Here is a 20,918-nt window from a genome sequence, read left to right on the forward strand (position 1 = left end):
GATTTTTGAAATTTGGATTCTACATGCTTCATAAAAATCGAATTTGGAACAGCAGAATTGATTAATTTGATTAAGTCTTGTGTGATTAGTGATTCGTATTGGGTAATCTTTCGAATTTACATGGAAATTGCTCAGAAAAACCGATTTTTAGAAGATTTCTATGTTGAGAACATCAAAAATCCGAATCTGGTCATGAACTACTTGATTTCTCTGATTTAATATCAATTTTGTTTGCTCATGGTTTTAATTAATCTCTTTATGCTAGTATTAGTATGACAGATCTTAATGTGTTAAAATCAGCATCCATAATCACTTTTTTTTTTTCAAGAACCATTTCGTTTTGCAGAAAAATGGAACAAACCAGATCCCGAAGAAGCCGTCGCACTGGTGACAGCTCTGAGGACATTCCCGACGATGTTACTCTAGGAGAGTACATGCTGAACCAAGCCAGACCGAGAAGGAGAAAATATGTGATGAGATTGCTCCAGCACTCAAGAGAAAAACGAGCAGCTTCTGAGCCACCACAGATTCGATACATTGGGAGGGAGACATACCCGAGAGTGGACTATGCAAGATGTTTCAAGAAGCTGAACATCAAACCCACGCCTTGCATAGATTATCATACACTCGAGATGCTTGGAATCAGAGAGGATGTGATCTGGTACATCGATGCACTTAAGCTGAGACCCTACATGGAGCTGAACCTTCCGACTTATCCTGAGCTAGTCCGTGAGTTCTTAGCAACTATCACACTCCACCACATGAAGAGGAGGAACCCCAGAGCATCAGATGACATCTTGTCATTCTCTATCCGCGGACAGCCTTACTCTCTCACCATTTCTGAGGTTTGTGAAGCTCTTAAGCTTCCATACACTGATGGCATTTACCTTGAAGATGAACCTGATCTTAACCTGTGGAGAGAGATGGGTCATGGAGTCTATGATAGCAGGAGATCGAAGTCAGCACTTCTTACTCATCCAGCAGTGAGAGTTGTGCACAAACTCTTAGCACACACGATCTTCTCTAGAGCCAACATGGGAGGTGTTTTGAAGACTGAGCTCATTACACTTCAGATTCCGTTTATGGACGACCCACGACTTGCTTGCTTTGCCTGGATCATAGCGCAGAATATGGTAAAGGTGAAGCATGATTTACATGGTTGCGAGGACGCTACTCCAGCTTTCGGGAGTGGTATTACAGCGATACTACAGGCTGTAGGATTCGATTTCTCATCTGATGAGCCACTTCCCGATGTCTGGTATGACCTACTTTATCTCTCTCGCGATCACACTATCTCTCGTGCCGCTTTCGATCCAGACAGGTTTGGTTACAAGTATCGCACTGGCACCGAGGAGCACCGAGTCAGTTTGCCTTCAGCATCTATCCCGAGATTGTGTAACGGAGGACGTCCGCGATGGACTCCGGAACCCGATGATTTTCTGCCATTTGTACCTCGTCTACCATTCACCATTGGCCAATACATAGTGGCCAAGGCGAAGCGTGATGCAGCTGCGGCCCGTGCTCACTTTCAGCCATCTGTTTCGACCGGCCACACCTCATCATCTACATCATCGCACACTCATTCCGATCTGGAGCGCAGAGTTGAGAGACAGGGACGACGCTTTGAACGCGTTGTCACCTTCCTACAGTAGCAGCACCAGTTCGCAGACGACACATCGGAGGATGACTGATTGATCAGCACTTCGCTACCATCACGGTTCTATCATCATTTTCTTTTCTTTTATCTTATTTTTTTTTTTTTATTCACCATCTTCTCACCAACTTTTTCACACTGGGGACAGTGTGATTTAAGTCTGGAGGAGGGTGTCTATCCGTACTAATCATTTTCTTGCTTTTGCTTTTAAATTCCAAGTACTTTTTAAATTTTAATATGTAACCTATTCGACATTAAGTATTTTTCAGGAATGTTTGACGCAAAACTATGATGATTTAGACCTGCACACTCCTACACTATGCATAATAGCTCATTTGTGGTTAGCACTAGACTAGGCGGTAGCTAGAGTACTTGCACTACGAACTCCCACCAGAGGACTTCTATTCATGGAGATTCTTTCTGACAGGATATACTAGCTCATTTTATTTGGACTTAATATTGATATCTAATTTTCTCATCATTGATTTTAGGCAGGCATCGACATACACATCTAGGACGTTTTTACCCTCACTTTTACCACTCTTTGTCATCCTAGATGACCAGTTTATCCTTATCTGGTACCATACCCTAAACCCGAAACCCTTGTTTTCAATCCTCATGCATTCTCTCTTTAGTTTATATCAGCAGATATGTGCAAAAACGTCGTAGAGAAGAGGAGCGACGCAGTTTTCAGTCACACACAAAGGAGACTGAATGGAATCGGGAAGGAAGAGTATCAGAAACTTCATGAAGCTTTACAAGACAGATATTGACTGGTAAATTCGTGCTCTCTAAGACTCTATATCTGAAGGTGTTCCCTTTCCAAAAAAAAAAAAAAAAAAAAAAACGTGAAAAGAGAAAGGGAAACAAAAAGCCTAATGAGTCTTAGATTGTCGAAATTTGTGGAGCAATAAGCAACCACTATTCGTTTAAGGAGCTATGGTTTTGAAAGATTTACAAAAATCTAAGTCTGGGGGAGTTAGGAGAGAACCTGAGGAAGAAGACCAGGAATCTATGGCAAGAAGAAAGTGACTGAAAACTGTGGATACCAACAGCTTCACTCTCTCTTGCGGTTTTGCATAATATCCTGCATCCTCCAGATCTTCAGGTAACCCGTAAACACTTTAAGCCTTACCCCTAGAATAACCTTTTTAACACCTAGCCTAGATTGCCTTGGCTAGACTTTCTTTGATGAGAACCACCGAGATTTTTAATGAATGTTAAGAGCTAGTTGACTGGAAGTTAGATCCTAGTGCATAGATTTTTGCATGACGGATTAACGGACTAGTTATGCCTGTATTGCTAGTGAGAATTTTCTAGGCTATTCCGATTGATGCATACTGATTGATATTGGTCTAGAAGTTTGGTCTCTGAGATTTTGTTTAGTTCCTGCGTTTTCAAACCTCTCGCCGAGATTTAGCCTTTGTTTTGTTTGAGGACAAACAAAAGACTAAGTCTGGGGGAGTTGATAACACCGGATTTTGACCATTTTTATGGATCACTTCAATATCTTTTACAGGTGTTTTTACTCCATTTTCAAAGGTTTTCAAATGACTTCTATGTTCCCGGATTTTAAAAGACTTTTCAGGTAATTTGGGATAAAGAGGCACAAAATGGAACAAAAAAACTCTTTTGGATAAATGCAGACCGTCAGAACTCTCATGGAGAGACGAAGACCTTCTCACCGTCCGATCACCCTCAAAATTGGACAACTTATAGAAGAATCAACCAGCTTTCTAATGCACTTGGTTTGGAGACATTCCAACGGTTGGATCTCAAGATATTCCATAAGCCCCGGAGCCACTCGAAGACGGCCAGCAAAGCACGCGACCGCGGCCAACAACCTATTTCCCGCGGCGAGAAGCTTCCCGACTGCCGCCAACCACTCAATCCCCGCGGTCACGTCACTCCCGACCACGGTCATCAAGATCCGAACTAAAGCCCATATATCTGAAGCCCAAAGTCATTCTCAGCCTCAATTCCGGAACCCTAGAGACCATGGAGTATTGGAGACTATAAATACATGTCATTTAGGTCGTTTTTAGGGAGAACCCATCATAATTTACAGAAACCCTTTTTCTTTAGCCGTTTTTATGAGATTTTTGTAGAAGATTGTTCAAGTCCGAGTTCTTCAATAGAGAAGCTTTCTTTATCTATTTTCTTTACTGTTTTTCATTACTTTTATTAAAACCGATGATGATGTCGACCTCAGCCATGTCTGAGTAGATCCCCAGTTGGGCTTAGGGTTCCCGAAAGGGGCTCTCATAATCGATTAAGACATCTAGGTTTATAGATCTGGGATTTCGACCTGTTCTCTGTTTATTCTTGTTCTTATTGCATGTATGCTTGATTGATCACCTAGTATCTGATCTAGATAGTTAGTGTTGCGAAAGTTTTCATTAAGTATCAGCCCTAGAATGAAACAGGCAATTTTTCCGTAGGAGTGGAAACCTACCTGCGGCGAGATCGTGAGTATTGATGAGTCTTGTGCAGCTCTTGCGTTCTCTCCCTTCCAGGGCCAAAGTGGAAACCTACTGGTCAGGGTTGCAAGAAAGAGTTGGTTATGATCACGACAGTGACGTAGTCATACCGCTGTACTCTAGCTCTAGAACCCATATATCGTTATCCGTCAATCCCAATCTAGCCGTACTCTAGCTCTAGAACCCATATATCGTTATCCGTCAATCCCAATCTATCTACCCTAGTGTTAAAACCAATTATGATACCTTAGAGTTCCCAAAAGCTCAGCGTTTTTAGCCATAGTTTACAATTCCATCGATTTGATTTGCTTACTTAAACCCGCATTTCAATTCTCTTAGTTCGATATTTTACTTACTTTACTAGTCTTTCATTCGATATTTTACTTGCTTTATTAGCCTTTCATTCGATTTTTATACTTGCTTTCTAGGATAGAATTATTTGCTTTATCTTGTTTTAGTTTAATTCGTGACAAACAACCAACCTTTAAAAACCAATCTAGTCTAGACATAAAGTTAAAAACCGTAGAAGAATACCAGGCACACAAATCTCTGTGGATTCGATCCCTAAATACTACAACTGATTAGTTGTGCACTTGCGGCTTTCATTTGTTTTGTTAAGGGTAAAACTTGTTCCCTCACGCAGTTGACACGACATCACTTGCATCGCACATGATTTCGAATGGGAGTTCCCAATCAGGTGCTTGCACGACTGGAGCGGAAACAAGGGCTTCTTTGATCTTATGAAACGCGGCTAAGCACTCATCATCGAACTCAAAGTTCGTTTCCTTGCAAAGCAAACGCGTAAGAGGTCTAGCTATTTGAGAAAACTTTTTTATGAATCGCCTATAGAATCCTGCGTGTCCTAAGACTATAGATGCCTTTTACGTTTGTGGGAGGTTGTAGGCTTGTCATGACTTCGATTTTAGCTTTGTCAACTTCAATTCCTTTTCCCAAAATCCTGTGCCCAAGCACGATTCCGTCTTGTACCATGAAGTGACATTTTTCCCAATTTAATACTAAGTGCTTATCTTCACATCTTTGCAGAACTTTACCAAGATTGGCTAAGCATTTTTCAAAAGAAGATCCATAGAAAGAGAAATCATCCATGAATACTTCCATGAAATCTTCAATAAAGTATGTGAAGATCGACATCATGCACTGCTGGAAGGTAGCAGGTGCATTACACAATCCAAAAGGCATACCTCGGTAAGCAAACGTGCCATATGGACAAGTGAATGTCGTTTTTTCTTGATCCTCCGGGCGAATAGGAATTTGGAAAAATCCGGAGTATCCATCAAGGAAGCAATAATAGGGGTGATTAGCTAATCTTTCTAGCATTTGATCTATGAAGGGAAGTGGAAAAATGATCTTTCCTAGTTGCTGCATTCAGTTTCCGGTAATCGATGCACATACGATGTCCAGTTACTGTTCTTGTAGCGATCATTTCATCCTTATCATTTTTAATGACAGTGACTCTTCCTTTCTTTGGAACAACATGAACTGGGATAACCCAAGTGCTATCTGAGATAGGAAAGATTATTCCAGCTTCTATAAGCTTCATAATCTCCTTCTGGCAACATCCATGAGATTAGGGTTCAGTCTCCTTTGACTTTCGATTGAGTTTTTAGCATTATCCTCTATATTTATCTTGTGCATACAAAGATCTGGAGAGATTCCAGGTATGTCATCAAGTGAATATCCTAAGGCTTTTCTATGCTTTCTCAGCTCAGACGACAGCATTGTGGTTTCTTCTTCCGTCAAACCAGAGTTTATTTTGACAGGATAAGTAGAATTTGGTCCAAGGAAAGCGTACTTAAGTCCGACGGGAAAAAGGTTTAAGCTCAACTTTAGGGGCTTTAAGCTCGCTTTAAGGATCATTAATTGCTGCAGCAGTGTCTTTAGGAGGTGTAGGAATGTTTGTTTGGTCCTTAAGATCTAGATAGTTCAGAGGTTTCCTATAAGTTTTGGATTTATCAAGCATACGTGTGCATTCACTTGAAATTTCTTCAAGGAAATTACGTTCATCTTTTGCGGGTGAAAGCGTGACACTTAAAGGGTCGTCTAGAAGCAGATCTTCATAGACTTCCTCAATAATTCCGTCTAACTCATCAACCCAACAAACTTTGCCATCCAAAGTTGGTTTATCGAAACTTTTGTTCATGTCAAACTGCATAACTAGGCCGGCTAGATGAAGGTCAATTTTTCCTTCAGGAACATTGATTATGGCTCCGGCTGTAGATAGGAATGGTCTTCCAAGAATAAGTGGATCCTTAGGTTCTTTTTCTAGTTCTAGAACTACGAAATCAGTGGGTATGGAACATTTTTTGATTTCTACGTGCACATCAAGTAAGATACCTACAGGTTGTCTAACGGAACGATCAGCTAGTACTAAAGAAATTTTAGTGGGCTTAAAAGTGTGATGTCCTAAACGTTTTGCTACTGAAAGAGGCATCATGTTTATGCTAGATCCTAAATAACAGAGAGCACGCTCAAAAACTACATCATTGATGGTGCATGAAAGTACAAAGCTTCCAGGATCGTTTTTCTTTTCAAGGCTTTGCAGGATAGAACTACATTCATGGGTTATCATCATAACGCCTTCTTCAAGAGTTAAAGAATTTGTTAGAATACCCTTCATGTATTTTCTTAAAGCAGGAATCATAGCACAAGCTTCTACGAAAGGTAATCTCACATTTAATTGATCGATCAGCTCTTTCAGCTTAGCTTTTTCTTTCTCTTTCTTAGGGGCTCTTAAGGCTCTAGGATATGGAGGTTTGGGTTTATAGACACGTGTTGGTGGAGGTGGAATCGGGTCTTCTCCAAGGATTTCCCGGGATGAATCTTCTCTTACTTCTTCTCCATCCTTTTCTCCTACCACTTCTTTTTCAACATCTTCATTCGTGATTCTTTCTTTTTCTTTCTCCTTTTCCTTACCCTTTTCCTCATCTTCGGGATCTTTAGGAAATTCAGGCTCTTTGTAAGCTAATCCACTCCTAAGTGTGATAGCTTTCACATGATCGGAGGGATCTGCTTCACTTGAGTTTTCGAACGAATTTTCACTTGGCTCCTCCTCAGGTTTATCTAAGTTTTTAGAATTAGTTTTGATCATTAGACTAAGGAGGGTGGAAAAGTTTTTCATTGAAATCCTCTTGCATCGTTTTTAGTTCAGATCTAAGATCACTAATCTCTTGAGACCTAGATTTTTCAAGCTCTAGAATTCTTTTGTTAATGTTTTCAGGTTCAGAAGGGGGAAAACTAGGATGTGGAACAGGATTAGATTGAATATCCAAGATTGGTTCAGAAGATGGTATCCAGGGTAGTTCGGAAGACGGTTTCCCGCGGTCAGAAGGCTCGCAACCGCGGTGAAACATCTCTTGGCCGCGGTCAGCAGCATCACGAACGCGGTGAAAGCTTGGTTTGCCGCGGTCCGGATGAATGGACCCGCGGTGATCAGAAACGAAGGGAAAATCTTGGATTTGATGGACTTCTGCAGTGTTCACCATCCCTTGATCATAAGAATCCATTGGGTTGTCCCAACCTTCAAAGTTACACGTATTGGGTGCCTTGTTTGGTTGTTGCAATCCAAGATGACTCATTATGTGATGGAGACACTTCATAACTTCCGAAATTTCTTCTTTCTTCTCAGGAAGTGCAGAATTACCAAAGGTTGTTTGATTACGGATGCTGTTTCCAAAATTGTTGATGAAAACGTGAGCATCTTCTACAGATCTAGTTGAGAAATCTCCATTACTTGCTGTGTCGAAAGAGTGTCGTAACTCTGGAGTTATACCGCGATAGAAGATACCCAACAGGTATTCCTCGGTATATCCATGGTGTGGACAATCTCTTTGGTATTCCCTAAATCTTTCCCAAGTATCTAAAAGATCTTCATCTTCTTTGTGTTTATAAGTTCTTACCTTGTTTCTTAAGAGATTTGAACGATTTCTAGTGAAAATAGTGAAAAAACGATTTAGGAAAGCAGTTTTACACGCTGCCCACGTTTTTAGTGAAGCAGGTGGCAAAGATTTTAGCCATTTGCTGGCATTATCTCTTAAAGAGAATGAGAAAAGACTACACTTTTGGTAATCCCCATTTGCTGTAATGGTTGCACATAATTCTTCGAACGTCTCGATATGGTCTATCGGGTTTTCGAATGAATAACCATAGAATTGATTTTGTTGAACTAAATGGATATAGGGTACCTTGATTTCGGTTTTGCCATCCTCTGGTAAGGCTGGTTGAATAGCTCTTCGATCTCCCAAGAATTTCTCGAGTGAATCAAAACTTCCAATCAGTTCATCATCATCTTCACGTTTTGTCGATCCGATTAGCTCATTGTCATCAAATCGGTTCTTCAAACTCATCATCAGTCAGGTCATCATCGCTTGGATCACCATCTACACGATTTGGTGGATCACCAAGAGTCCCGAGAACATGTTCTCGGTCTCTCATCGCAGAGAAACCTGAAAAATTCAAAAGAAAAAGTAAAAGTAAACAAGTGTTCTAATGGATTTAAGCTGGGATTCGCAACGAAACAAATCAAAGTCCCCGGCAACGGCGCCAAAAACTTGATTGCGGTTTGTAAATGGGGTATTGGTTCGTTCTACTAAGCTTCAGGTTTTAAATTTATAACCCCTAAATGTCTGCAAGTGCACAGATGTGCGCTGTAGTAATTAGGATATCGATCCACAGAGACTTAGTTGTTTCAGTACGAATTCACGGCTATGCTTCAATCAGATTAGAACTAAACAATTTGGGTTTTGGTTTTGGGTTTTTGTTGTCACTAAATCTAAAACTTGAAAGCAAGTAAAAAGCAATTGAAAAAGAAAGCAAGTACAGCAAGTAATAAGAGAATGAAAGTATAATGGAAACAAGGAAATAAGCGAATGAAAAGCAAAGGAATACGAAGGTTGTAAGCGATTAAAAACAAACGTTGGGGCTCAAGGGGGATTTGCAGGGGTTCATGGACTAGGCTATGTCGATTTTAAACAAGTGATAAAGGTAATCAACTACGTATGTTCTAGAACTCGAGGCACGGAAGTATGAATAGCCTACTTTTGCAGCACTAAACAACTATCTCTCGCAACCCTGATCAGTAGGTTTCCACTCTGATCCTGGAAGGGAGAAGATGCAATAGCAGAAAAAGACTCATCAATATTCACAACTCAACTACATTTAGGTTTCCACTCCTATATAAGAATTGCTCGTTTCACCCTAGTTCAGACAATCAGTGAAAGCTTTTGCAACATATCTTATCAGATCAGCTTCTAAGTGGCCAGCAAAGAATCACACAGTAAGATTAAAGGCAAACGAAGAACATCTAGAAGATTATAAATCCTAAATCTATCGATTCATAAGCAAAGACACATGAAATTCCCTTTGAACAATCCCTTTAAACCCAACTGGGTAACTACTCAAACATATTGTAACAAAGCATCATAAACGAAGTTGAAAGTGCACGAAATTAAAGAGAACAAGGAAGAGAAACGAAGAACAGAGAAGTGGACGGAGGCGCGATGATTGCACTCCAGCGGCAGCTCCTCCTTCTTCGAAGACGGCGGCTCCTCCTTAGGGTTACACGAAAATCTCTCTCTCTCCTCTTCGTCTATTAGTTTCGGTCCTCCCCTTTAGGATGACCTAAAGGGGGTATTTATAGCTTCTGAAGTGGTCTTGGACACTTAGGGCTTCAAAAATAACGAAAGGAATTGATCTGGGATTTAATTAAGTCGTCGGAAAAGTGAACGACCAATGTCCGCGGTCGCGGTGGCTCTACCCACGGGAAAATGGGTGTTTGCCGCGGTCCCGGCACATGCTCTCTTCCGGAACTGCATTTTCTGTCATTCTTGCATCGGGAGTATCTGAAGATATAACCGTTGGATCGTCTCCAAACCAAGTGCATTAGAAAGCTGGTTGGATCCTATATGTTGTCTCAAATTTTGGGGGTGATCAGACAGTGAGAAGGTCTTCATCGCTTGTCATACTTCTGACGGTCTGCATTTATCCAAAATTGCTCATTTGTTCCAAATTGCATATCTTTTTCCCAAGTTTCCTGTAAAGTCTTTTGAAACTCTAAAACATTGAAAACACTTTAAAAACCATTGAAAACAGAGTTAAAACACCTGCATAAGATACAATTATGATCCATAAAAGTGGTCAAAATACAGTGTTATCAATCGCATTAGGCAACGACCTCATAGTTGGGCTTCAAGATTCCTATCTGCGGCTGGAAGCAGGTCCTACTTAAGTCAGTCCTCTCAGCTATGCCATCATACTCCATGTCCTGTTTCAAACTCCCTAAGTCCCTTTGTAAGCAGATACAATCGGTCCTAACACGATTCTGGTGGGATGACAAAATGGACCAACGGAAGATAAGATGGGTCTCTTGGAACAGCTTATCGAACCCAGTCAATGCAGGCGGTTTGGGCGCGACATTGAATGCTTTAACGATGCTCTCCTAGCGAAGATTGGTGCCCGGCTTATCACCCATCCACATGGCCTAGTTTATACAGTCTTGCTGGGGAAATATATTCACAACAGACCCTTCATGGAATGCTCGTTACCGTCCAATCCATCACACGGATGGAGGAGCATAATTGCGGGAAGAGACATCCTCCGTAGAGGAATGGGGTGGTGTTAGGAATGGTGAGTCAATACGAGTTTGGTACGACCCCTGGCTAAGCTCGTCGGAACCACTCTGCCCCACTGGCCCCCCACCGCTCGCCTTCAGTGATCTCAGGATATCCGACCTGATTGATGGTGATCATAATACTTGGAACTGGACGAGGATTAGAGAGACCAACCCGGAGTTCTAACATCTAATCCGCCTTATCCCCCTCAGCTCGTCGAAACCTGCAGATAAGCTGTGGCTACCGATGAAGAACATACGCTATTCTGTTAGATCGGGCTATGGAATTGATGAGGTGTCGCGATGAGGGTGCCAAGTTTTACCCTAAATGAAATCAATAGCCGCAAGTGCACAGCTGATCGAATGTAGTACTTAGGGATCGAATCCACAGGGAATGAAGATCTTTCCTGCAAAAGCCTTCGAAAGAAATATAAAGTAATGAAGTCTAGAACAAGGCGAGTTTTGTGAGGGTTTTGGTGTGTTTAAAACGTAAAAACGAATCTTAAAGAGAAAATACGGTAATTAAAATGACCTAATAACTAAACTTAACGAAAACGAGTAAAAACGGAAAAACGGCTAAACCTAATTGCTTAAATGAAAATCGATTGAAAGAGTAAAGATACTAGACTAAAGCTTGAATAAAAATCGGTGTAAATCTATAGGAAAGAAAGCGTTGGGGTTCAGCGAAGTTTTCTCAGGGGTATGAACGACTCAAAACATTGCTAGAGAGTAAATTTGATAAGATCTTAGCTTAAACTTTTCGAACTGGAGTCACGGACGTATGAATACATCACTGTCGCGATCATAGACAACTATCTCTCTCAACCCTGACCAGTAGGTTTCCACTCTGGCCCTGGAAAAGAAGAGGTGCATTATGTTTAAGACTCGTCTGCATTCACAAATCGCCCATAGGTAGGTTTCCACTCCTATGTTTGTTTTGCTCTCCCAAACTCGATCTGACACCGGATGAACACTTTCGTGTGACCAAGCATCTGGATCAGATTGTAGTTCATGACGCTACTCTCATGCAGTAAAAACGAATTCAGAAGAAAAAGTTCTAAGATTCGGCTCAATAGCTCATGTAATCCTCATCGAACATATATAGCCCCATCAAAAATCCTTAGACCCAACAATAGAACTACTTAGACATGATAAACGAAATCAAAAACATAGTATTAAAAAGTAGTACATAAACCAAAATTGAAAAAGAAAGAACAAGGGTTCAAGAGATAGATCTCTCTCTCCCTAAAACCTAAAAACAAATCTTAAAGTAAAATTTCTGTAAATTATTTCGTCTCTCCTCTTCTCTTCTTAAAAACAACCTAAATGATATGTATTTATAGTCTTCAATACTCTCTGGTGTCTAGGGTTCTGGATTTGAGGCTGGGAAAATGATAGGGCTTCAGAAATGGGCCTTCGAACTTGGAGTTAGCTGGCCGCGGTCGGGATGTGCGTGACCGCGGGAAATAGATGGCTGGCCGCGGTCGGGATGCTTGTGACCGCGGGGAATGGCCTGTTGGTCACGGGTGGAAACGCTTGCCGGCTGGTTTACGGGACATCTTGCTCTTCGCGTATCTTTTGATTGAAACCGTTGGATTGCCAAGCTGTAAAGTGTGCTGGAAAGCTGATACTTCCATCTTTGAGATCTCCAAATTCGAGCTGGATCAGACGGTGAGAAGGCCTTCAATCGGGGATGAACTTCTGACGGTTTGACTCTGAGCTAAAAATCTGGTCTTCTATCCATTTTATTAAGTTTTTCCCTAAGTTTCCCGAAAAGAGTCTTGGAACTACAAATACTAGAAAAACGTAATAAAAGTACTTGAAAGCAATAAAAAACATAGAAAAAGTATTTCAAAATGATCCATAAAAGTGGTCAAAATACGGTGTTATCAGGAATAACGTCTTCGGATTTGATTCCGGAGAGACAAAGGAACTTCAACTGGCAAAGAAATATTTGGAAACTCCGCGTGGCCTTCAAGATCAGACATCTTGTCTGGAAAGCAGCCTCTGAAGCATTACCGGTAGGGGTTCAGCTGGTAAACTGGGGGATCCAGGTAGACTTTGCCTGTAAGATTTGTGGGGCACCTGAAACAATTACTCATGTCTTCAGGGATTGCTAGTTTGCAAAAAAACACCTGGGCGCAGGCCCTTTTGTGTGACCAGAATCACCTTAACACGGTCCACGTCCTTGATTTTCTTGATCGAGCGGCATCCCTGACTTCTCTTCCTCCTTCGCGATTATCGGCAACAGCTCTCCCAACATGGGTCTGCTGGAATCTTTGGACAGCTCGCAATCATAGGATTTTTTCCGACACTGCTTACTCCAAACAAGAGGTGATGACTAAAGCTATTACCGATGCCAGAATCTGGCAAGAAGCTCAGCAACAAAAACCCTCTAATCCGTCTCCCGCTACTGTCTCCCCCCCCACCCATAGCACCGGCTAGCGTGAGATGCTATGTCGATGCTGCTTGGCAGGATGCTTCACAGTCGTGTGGAATGGGTATCATTATTAGGCTAAATGAGGAGGTACAAACCCAGAGCTTTGCGAATTCCTGGCAGCATGTTGCTTCCCCCCTCGCTTCTGAGACATGGGTGATTCGGGAAGCCCTCCTTCTAGCCCTAGACAAAGGATACAGAGAGCTCCAAGTGCTATCGGACTGCCAGCAACTGGTGAATATCCTTCGTTCTCTTGAGAATCATATGGAGATCCATGCTATTGTTTTAGACATTCGCCTTTTGGTGATGTTGTTTTCTTCAGTATCGTTTTTCTATATCCCCCGGACTTTGAATTCCGCGGCGGATGCAGTTGCAAAAGACTCTCTTCGAGCTCTCTTAAACAATTTGACCCAAAAAAAAAGGTAAGGATTAGTTTGTGGATTCCTATGATATATTAGATAAATTATTAATACTTGTATGCTTGGTATAGAGATTAGATATGATTGATAAATGCTGATTGTTAATTGATGGTTGATGGGTGATTGTTGATGTAAAAGGAGTAATTATTAAGACATGTGATTATTTATGATTATCAACTTGCTAGGGTATTAGAATTTATTGTGTGACGGCCTACAATGAGGAACTGAATATTTTGAAATTGTAGTAATCGATAAATTGTTTGACGGCCTACAAGGAGGAACTGAATATTGTGAAGTTGTAGTAATCGAGAGAGGGCTGACGAGCTATTGTCAAACGCTGTAGAGGGTGGTGGCACGGGGATTAATTGTCGAGTCCTGTGATTGGGCAGAGGCGTTAATCGTCAAACTCATTTATAGACTGTGGTGTAAAATGAGTATCTTGGATAAAGGTTCCTTGGGAATGTGAAGTAGACTCGTTAGGTTGATTGTTTTGATTGAATGAATGATTGTATTTATTTAGAAATATTAGGATCATATATATTATATATAATAATATTAGTTAGATTGGTTGTTTGTGTGTCTAATATCTATATTATGTATACTTGTTCTTGCTATTTCAAAAGGTGTATTTAAGAATCATGTGTGCTTCAAAAAATACACCCTCACTAAGTATTTCCCAAAGAAAAATTGCTGTATGAGTAGTTTTTAAGTTTTAAATTAGAAGAATGGGTAGTTTTGAAAACCAAGGAAGGATAGGGTTGTTTTTACTGTTTGTGTTCTCGCTAGGCCCCTAAGGCAATTTTTTATTTTCAAAATTGCCATTGTCGAACTAAAATAACTAAATATTTCTGGTAAAATCCAATTTGCTAAACCGAAGTCCCAAAATCATAAACTGAAGTCCAATATCAGAAACCAATATCATAAACCAATATCATAAACCGAAGTAAAACAAATGTACAATTTATCGACACCCCAACATTTAAATTAAAAAAAAAATTGGGATCCACATCTGGACGTAGTCCATCTAGCATCTCCGGCAATTCATCTCCGATTAGCCCTCTGAGTGACCGTTGTAATGGCGCGGAGAGTTAAAAAATCGTTTAGGCGCAACACTGTGGCACCTCTGGTGTCCAGGCGAGTGCTCCGGAGTAACTCAAAGACAGCTTCGACGGAGCAGTCGCCCATACTGCTCATGCCACCGCGACGGAGTTACCGGGTTGAAGATTCCATCCACGTGACTCGTCTCAATCCACGCCGGCGGTGTACCTCCAAAGTACAATTCGCTCCTCTTCTTCTAGAATGGCCTGCTCAGAATTCTAAAAGTAAGTTACTTTTATGAACATTGACCTTCTATGAACTGGACTTTGGTTTGTTAACTCTATTAAGATTGAAACGGCTTGCCTGATTGGCCTGATTTATTTATCAGCGGTTATGAACTCTAGTAGCGGTTTCTTATGTCGATATTGAATTCAAACATTTGGATTACTCTTATATCATCTAGAAACAGTTACGGAAGTTTATATATGAGAGCATACGAATAGGGTAGTTTTTCCAGACCTCTGTTCTCTCCTTCGAACTCCTTTCCCTCAATAACTCCTTTCCTGCATTTCAGATTTTTGTTTTTTTGGTTCAAATACAGGAATAGAAGATGGAGAAGGTTCAAATATAGGCATGGAAGATGGAGAATCTTCAAATAACCTTTCGGAAAAACTACCAAAAAGGGTCCTTGGCGATGGTTGCTACCCCATTGGTGCTTGGTTAAACATATATTCAAAGGCCAATGTCATTGGCCTCCTTGTCGAAGCGTTAAAGGGTACTGAAGATCTTGAGAAGCTACTTCATTCCCAGTTTGGGAAGTTATGCCATCTACCTGTTGCAAGATGTTGCAACAGCGCCAAACTAGTCCATGCCCTTCTATCATGACAACTTGTGACCACGAAGAAACACGAGATCTGGTTCCTCTTTGGTGGACAGCCTCTGAGATATTCGATACCGGAGTTTAAGGAAATCACTGGATTGAATTGCAATCCTGAACCTGATAGCACAGAAGAAGAAGATGATGTCGGAAAGACAGGAATCTGGAAAGACCTGTTTGGAAGAGTGACCGCTATGAACGTGTTTGATGTGCTTGAAATGCTAAAGGACCCAGATCTACCCCGATGGAAACGGCTACCATTGGCCCTAATCTTTCTTGTCGACGGTGTTCTCTTGTGCAATAGCAAAAATCTGGCCCTGACCGAGAAATACGTAGAGATGTTGACTGACTCGGATAGCTTCATGCTGTATCCATGGGGGAGGGTATCGTTTAACAAAACAGGATCTCGTTTTCAAGCTCCGAAGCCAATCACTGATGCCGAGAAAAGGGAGAATCCTTTAACAAGATTGCATCGTCAACTTAAACAGAAAACCAGTGCATGCTACGGGTTCCCTCTATCACTACAACTCATGGCCCTCCAATCTATACCGGTGTTGGTCTCCAAAATTCCTCAACCTGATAACTTGAAGACTTTCATTGAAGATCCCGAAGGTTGTCAAAACGTTATCACACTATTGCATCTTGAGGACATACTTGCCATGGAATCCGACCCTCTGGTAAATTATGTGTAGTATTATATTTTCTTATTTGTAGTACTTGTCTTATAAGATAAGTAGTCTGTGATTGTGTTGGTAATTTTGCAATTGTTTTTTCCTTTTTCTTAGTTGTCTGTGAAACAGATGGTAGTGGATGATGGTGACAATGACCAACAGAATGAATTGCGTTGGGTAGATGAGGTAGAGGATGTCGAAGTTGCATTCATGCAGGAACTCATGGCCGAGGGGTACAAATTCACACCTTAGGACTTTGCTGTGGCACCGGCACCTATCGTGGATCTTAGTGATGCAGAGGACGAGGGTAACAATGAACAGGAACCAGAGCCATCCACTCGACCGAAGAAGAAACTGAAAACTCATCAAACTGAAAAACGAAAGATGTAGAGGAAAAGCGGCAGGGGCAAGAACTCGTCTAATCGATCGGAAGATGAAAGCCCTGAAAGTGGACAGATTTCAAATCTTAAAAGATGGATAGTAAGTCAGAATGAATTGCTTTTGGGTACGATTAAGACCGAGTTGGACAAGAGATTGGGCGTATACTAACCGGACGAAGAAGATGACGGTGTACACCATGAAAAAGAAGATGGGGAACAGGATGACGAAGGACAGAATCCAAAAAAAGGTGGTGAAAAGCCGGATGAAGATGAAGACGAAGACGAAGATGGAGGTGAAGAAGGAGGTGATGATGGTGCACAGTCTAGCGTACGCCATGATGATTGTGTACACCACCAAGATGGTGTCCACCAGAAGAAAGAGATGATGAAGAAGGGACCTCTACTTACTACGGCTGGGACCATTATTCTCCCAGGGACCATGCTAACTTGAAGACTCCAGAAGCTCCAAACGAAGACCCCTGAACCTGAAAAAGCCAATTCAGGAACAAGTCGTCCACCTCCTTACTGCGTCAATCCTGATGAAGATCCACGTTCTGGCCCTAACGAGGTGAGCTAATTGTTTACTCAGCAGCTGACTCTATTAAGTTTCATAACGGGTGTGTACTATGCAATAATTTTCTGCCTTTTTCTGCCTTATTCAGGTGGATGGTGGTCAAACAAATTTGGGGTCGTCAGGCATCTTAGTAGTCTACAAACCTCACCCATTGAGTTACGCATATAAGAAAAATGAAGCGCAGACAAATGCACAAGATGCACAGGTCAGACATTAAACTTGGCTACTTGATATGATATGCATGGGTATACGGTACTCTTTAGGTATACGATAGGTATACGATTGATATGGTATATGCTTTATTGTTACGGTTTTTAGGCTGTGGCTAATGAAGCAGAGGACTCAAATCCGGGTTTGCTGTTCATGAAGGGGATGCAAGACTACTTCTGCCGTGGAGACAATTGTGGCATAGAACTCATCAAGGAATCTGCAGATATGGGGTACGAAACAGGTGTTTACATGTATAGGATGTACATGAAAGCAGTGGTCGAAGACCCCGTGGGTGAGGAGTATCTTTCAAAACTAGGCAGAGGGGCAATGAGGAGAATAATTCGGAAAATTATTAATGGAGGTGAGCGTGGTTATGTCAATAAGTTGCCTACAAATTCTCAAAGAGGAGATTTGAAACTAATGCTCAGTTTAGGAAACTTTGGTCTTGCCGCTGTGGTGTTGCCAATGCTCAACTTGATTGGAATTACGAATTGTTAAAGGGGCCAAGCATGTGCATGTCGTGTTTCTGGGCACAGGAACTGCAAAAGTTCTTCATATTTGTTTGGTATGCAGTTAGGTCAGGGCCGTCCATGGAAAAATGATGAATAATTGGGGAAAGTCAATCTGTTCGGTGTGTACACCTCGGCGTTGTATACACCAACTAATTTCAAGTTTAATATAATTAGCATCTGTTGCTGTTATTTCAGAATTAATGTAAGCTTACATCCGCGGATATGTTTCTTTAGGTTAGGTAATCGAATTGATTCGATATTTCTTATTTTATGATTTAATCTTTTTTTTAGGATCTGTACACGTGATTATGTACGCCTTAATATAAGAGATATTTTGTTTCTATGTATACTTTAATTTTGAATGACTTTAATTTATTTCGGTGGGTAGTTGTGGTAGTTTTTCGAGAAGCATTATCTCTGTACGCATAATAACTAGAAAACTAATAAAGAACACCTCAATCTGGACTCAATATGTACTCAATATGATCGATATTTCATATTTTTTTCTCGTTTCTTTAGGATGTGTACACCTAAATTTGTACACTTGAATGTTAAAGACACCTGAATGTTAAAGACAATTATCACATATTATATATATTGAGTGTCTCCATTTTTAATTGCCTTTTTAATTATAATTGGGAGGGGGGAGTTGTGGGAATTTTCAAAGAAGATTTGGTATACAAACGACAATATCTCTTTAAAGTCTCACTTTACATATTTCTGTACGCATAATTTTGAAAAACTAATTATAATTTCGTCAATGTGGACTCAATCTGTACTCCATATCTCGGTTAACGTGTGTTGAAAAGAATGGAAATGTACACTACAAGAAAAGTTGTCTATTATCACAAATAATTTTGTGTCAAACATCTAAAATTTGTGGTAATATAAGCTTTTGTCACAAATTATCACAAAATTAATTTGTGGCTATAGGGTTGTTACAAATAGAATTTTGTAACAATTTTTGTGACTTATTTACCATAAAATGCCATGATGATATTTTCTGGTAACTTAACCACAAATTAATTAAAAAACAATTCTGGCATTTTTACCTCAATTTAATACAAAATAATCGTGGCACATTGTAACAAAATATCACAAACTCTATTCATAGCAAATTCGACACAAAGCGCCACAAATTTTACTTCCACAAATTATGATTTATTACCACAATTTTATATATTACAAAATTGCTAAAGATTAGCACAATATAATGTGTGATAATTTTACCACGAATTACAAGAAAAGTATGGCGAGTAAATAAAATTCATTACATTAAAAACTAAAATTACGAAAAACAAAATAAAAATAAATCTTCTATGACGCTGGAGGGACCGAGAGTGGCGGTGGAGGGACCGAGCAGCAGTGGAGGGCCAACAGCAGCGACGGAGATAATGACAACAGTGGTGGAAAGATCGACAGCAGCGGTGGAGGGAGCTTCAGCGGCAGTGGAGCAACCGTCAGCAGTGATGGGGATGAGGTGGAATAAGCGGCAGCGGTGGGGAAAGTAGAGAGATCGTTGATGAATATGGCAAAGAATAGGGAAATAGATCTGAAAAAATGGTGAAAAGTAAAGTTAGATCTCAAAAATGGCTGAAAGCGATTGTCTTTTTCCACATAAAATCAAATCTGACATAATAAATAAATAGATCTAGATAAAGAGAGAGAAAAGAGCAGTGAAGAAAGGGAAAAGAAGAGAAAGAAAGAAAATGCAAGAGATAGATCGGGCGAACAAGAAAGGAAGGAAGAGAAGAAAACAAAAGTAAGGTGGAGAAGAGAAGGAAAGAAGGAGATCGGTGGAGAAGAGAAGAACAACAAATGATATAAATTAAAACAAATTTGCCATAAATGCTCACAATTTTTATATTTTGGCAAATTTAAAAATCTCTGATAATATAGTGGCAAATATTAAAATAAATTTTACATAAAAATTTGTGGTAAATACTTACCACGGAATGCCACCAAATTTGTTAACGTGGCAAAATTGTTACGAATTTGCCACAAAATACAACAATATTTTAAAAAAATTATTTGTAGTAAATTTGTTATAATTTCGTGGTAAAATATCGTTACCACAAAATAATTGTGACAAAATTCTGATTTGGTTATTCCAAAATATAGAATGATCTTTGACCAGAAATTTAAATTTAATCATAAATGATAAAAGTAATGAAAGTTAAATACGAAATTTTGCTTGGATTTGGTTATTCTCTGTATTTATTGTGGTAATTTAATTTTGCCGGCAAACGAAAAGACACCTTTATCGTCTCTGTTCAATGTCTCTCTTCAAAGACAGCTATTCGGCTCTATTAAAACCGCACTACCTCTTTAAATTCAATCCCTTCACCGTAACTTCCTACTTATAACCATCATAACTTCCTCTATCATTCCATTTTCTTCTTCCTCAATCCCTTTTCTTATCCATTCTATTTCCCTTTTCATCGAAATAAACCATGGTTTAAAGGAGAAACAGAGGTGGTGATGGTGATTTTTCCCATCTTCTCTCGCTCCCTGATGAATTGCTGGAAACAATTCTGGCCGCAACAAACCCATCTTTAAGGGAAATAGCCCGCCTTCGTGCTGTATGTTCTCATTCAACAATATCGGCACAAGCAAGGGTTTCTATCAAGCGATTGATCCTGCCCAAATCCTCCATGAACATGCGGCAGTTCCACATTACCCAACGATGCTGAGGAGATTCCATGACGCGGGTAATCCAGGGGCTATTTTCCAGAGGAGGATGCAAGCTTACTTTCTGTTCCACGATGGTGAAGGCGTGGAATTGATAAGGGATGCTACGGAGAGAGGATACGACCGAGCCATTTTTGTGTACGGGATGTGGCTGAGAGCAGTGACGAAAGACTTCGTCCGTGCAGAGGAGTATTTGGGCAGGCTCACCGTGCAAAATCGGAGGAGGATGAGCCGGATGTTGCTGGCCCACGTTCCACATGGATGGAATTTCGACTTGCCAATCGATTTCACTGAGAAAGCGGCTACCTTTCATCCGAGATTCCTGGCGCTGTACACCTGTCAGTGCGGGG

General features: G+C 40.6%; 1 protein-coding gene and 1 non-coding gene across 2 annotated transcripts; both read left to right on the forward strand.

Moving 5' to 3' along the window:
- Positions 1-7,959: 7,959 nt before the first annotated feature.
- Positions 7,960-8,067, forward strand: LOC112085887. Its single transcript, XR_002899169.1, has one exon. It is a non-coding gene; the product is annotated as a small nucleolar RNA R71 (small nucleolar RNA).
- A 6,623-nt stretch (positions 8,068-14,690) lies between these two features.
- On the forward strand, positions 14,691-16,453 carry LOC112085467. The gene is made up of 4 exons (XM_024154683.1): positions 14,691-14,937; positions 15,255-15,487; positions 15,557-16,207; positions 16,316-16,453. The coding sequence occupies exons 1-4, from the start codon at positions 14,691-14,693 to the stop codon at positions 16,451-16,453; spliced, it is 1,269 nt and encodes a 422-aa protein (XP_024010451.1).
- Positions 16,454-20,918: the final 4,465 nt, after the last annotated feature.

This window comes from Eutrema salsugineum, unplaced genomic scaffold, assembly GCF_000478725.1.
Source record: "Eutrema salsugineum unplaced genomic scaffold, Eutsalg1_0 scaffold_3, whole genome shotgun sequence".
NCBI classification, from domain to species: Eukaryota; Viridiplantae; Streptophyta; class Magnoliopsida; order Brassicales; family Brassicaceae; genus Eutrema; species Eutrema salsugineum.

What these genes read in the sequence shown, in the direction of transcription:
- LOC112085467 (XM_024154683.1), top strand. Translation starts at nt 14,691, where the DNA reads ATGGCGCGGAGAGTTAAAAAATCGTTTAGGCGCAACACTGTGGCACCT. An exon ending in GCCTGCTCAGAATTCTAAAA is followed by an intron (nt 14,938 to 15,254) that starts GTAAGTTACTTT and finishes GTTCAAATACAG; the next exon opens with GAATAGAAGATGGAGAAGGT. An exon ending in GGAAGTTATGCCATCTACCT is followed by an intron (nt 15,488 to 15,556) that starts GTTGCAAGATGT and finishes GTGACCACGAAG; the next exon opens with AAACACGAGATCTGGTTCCT.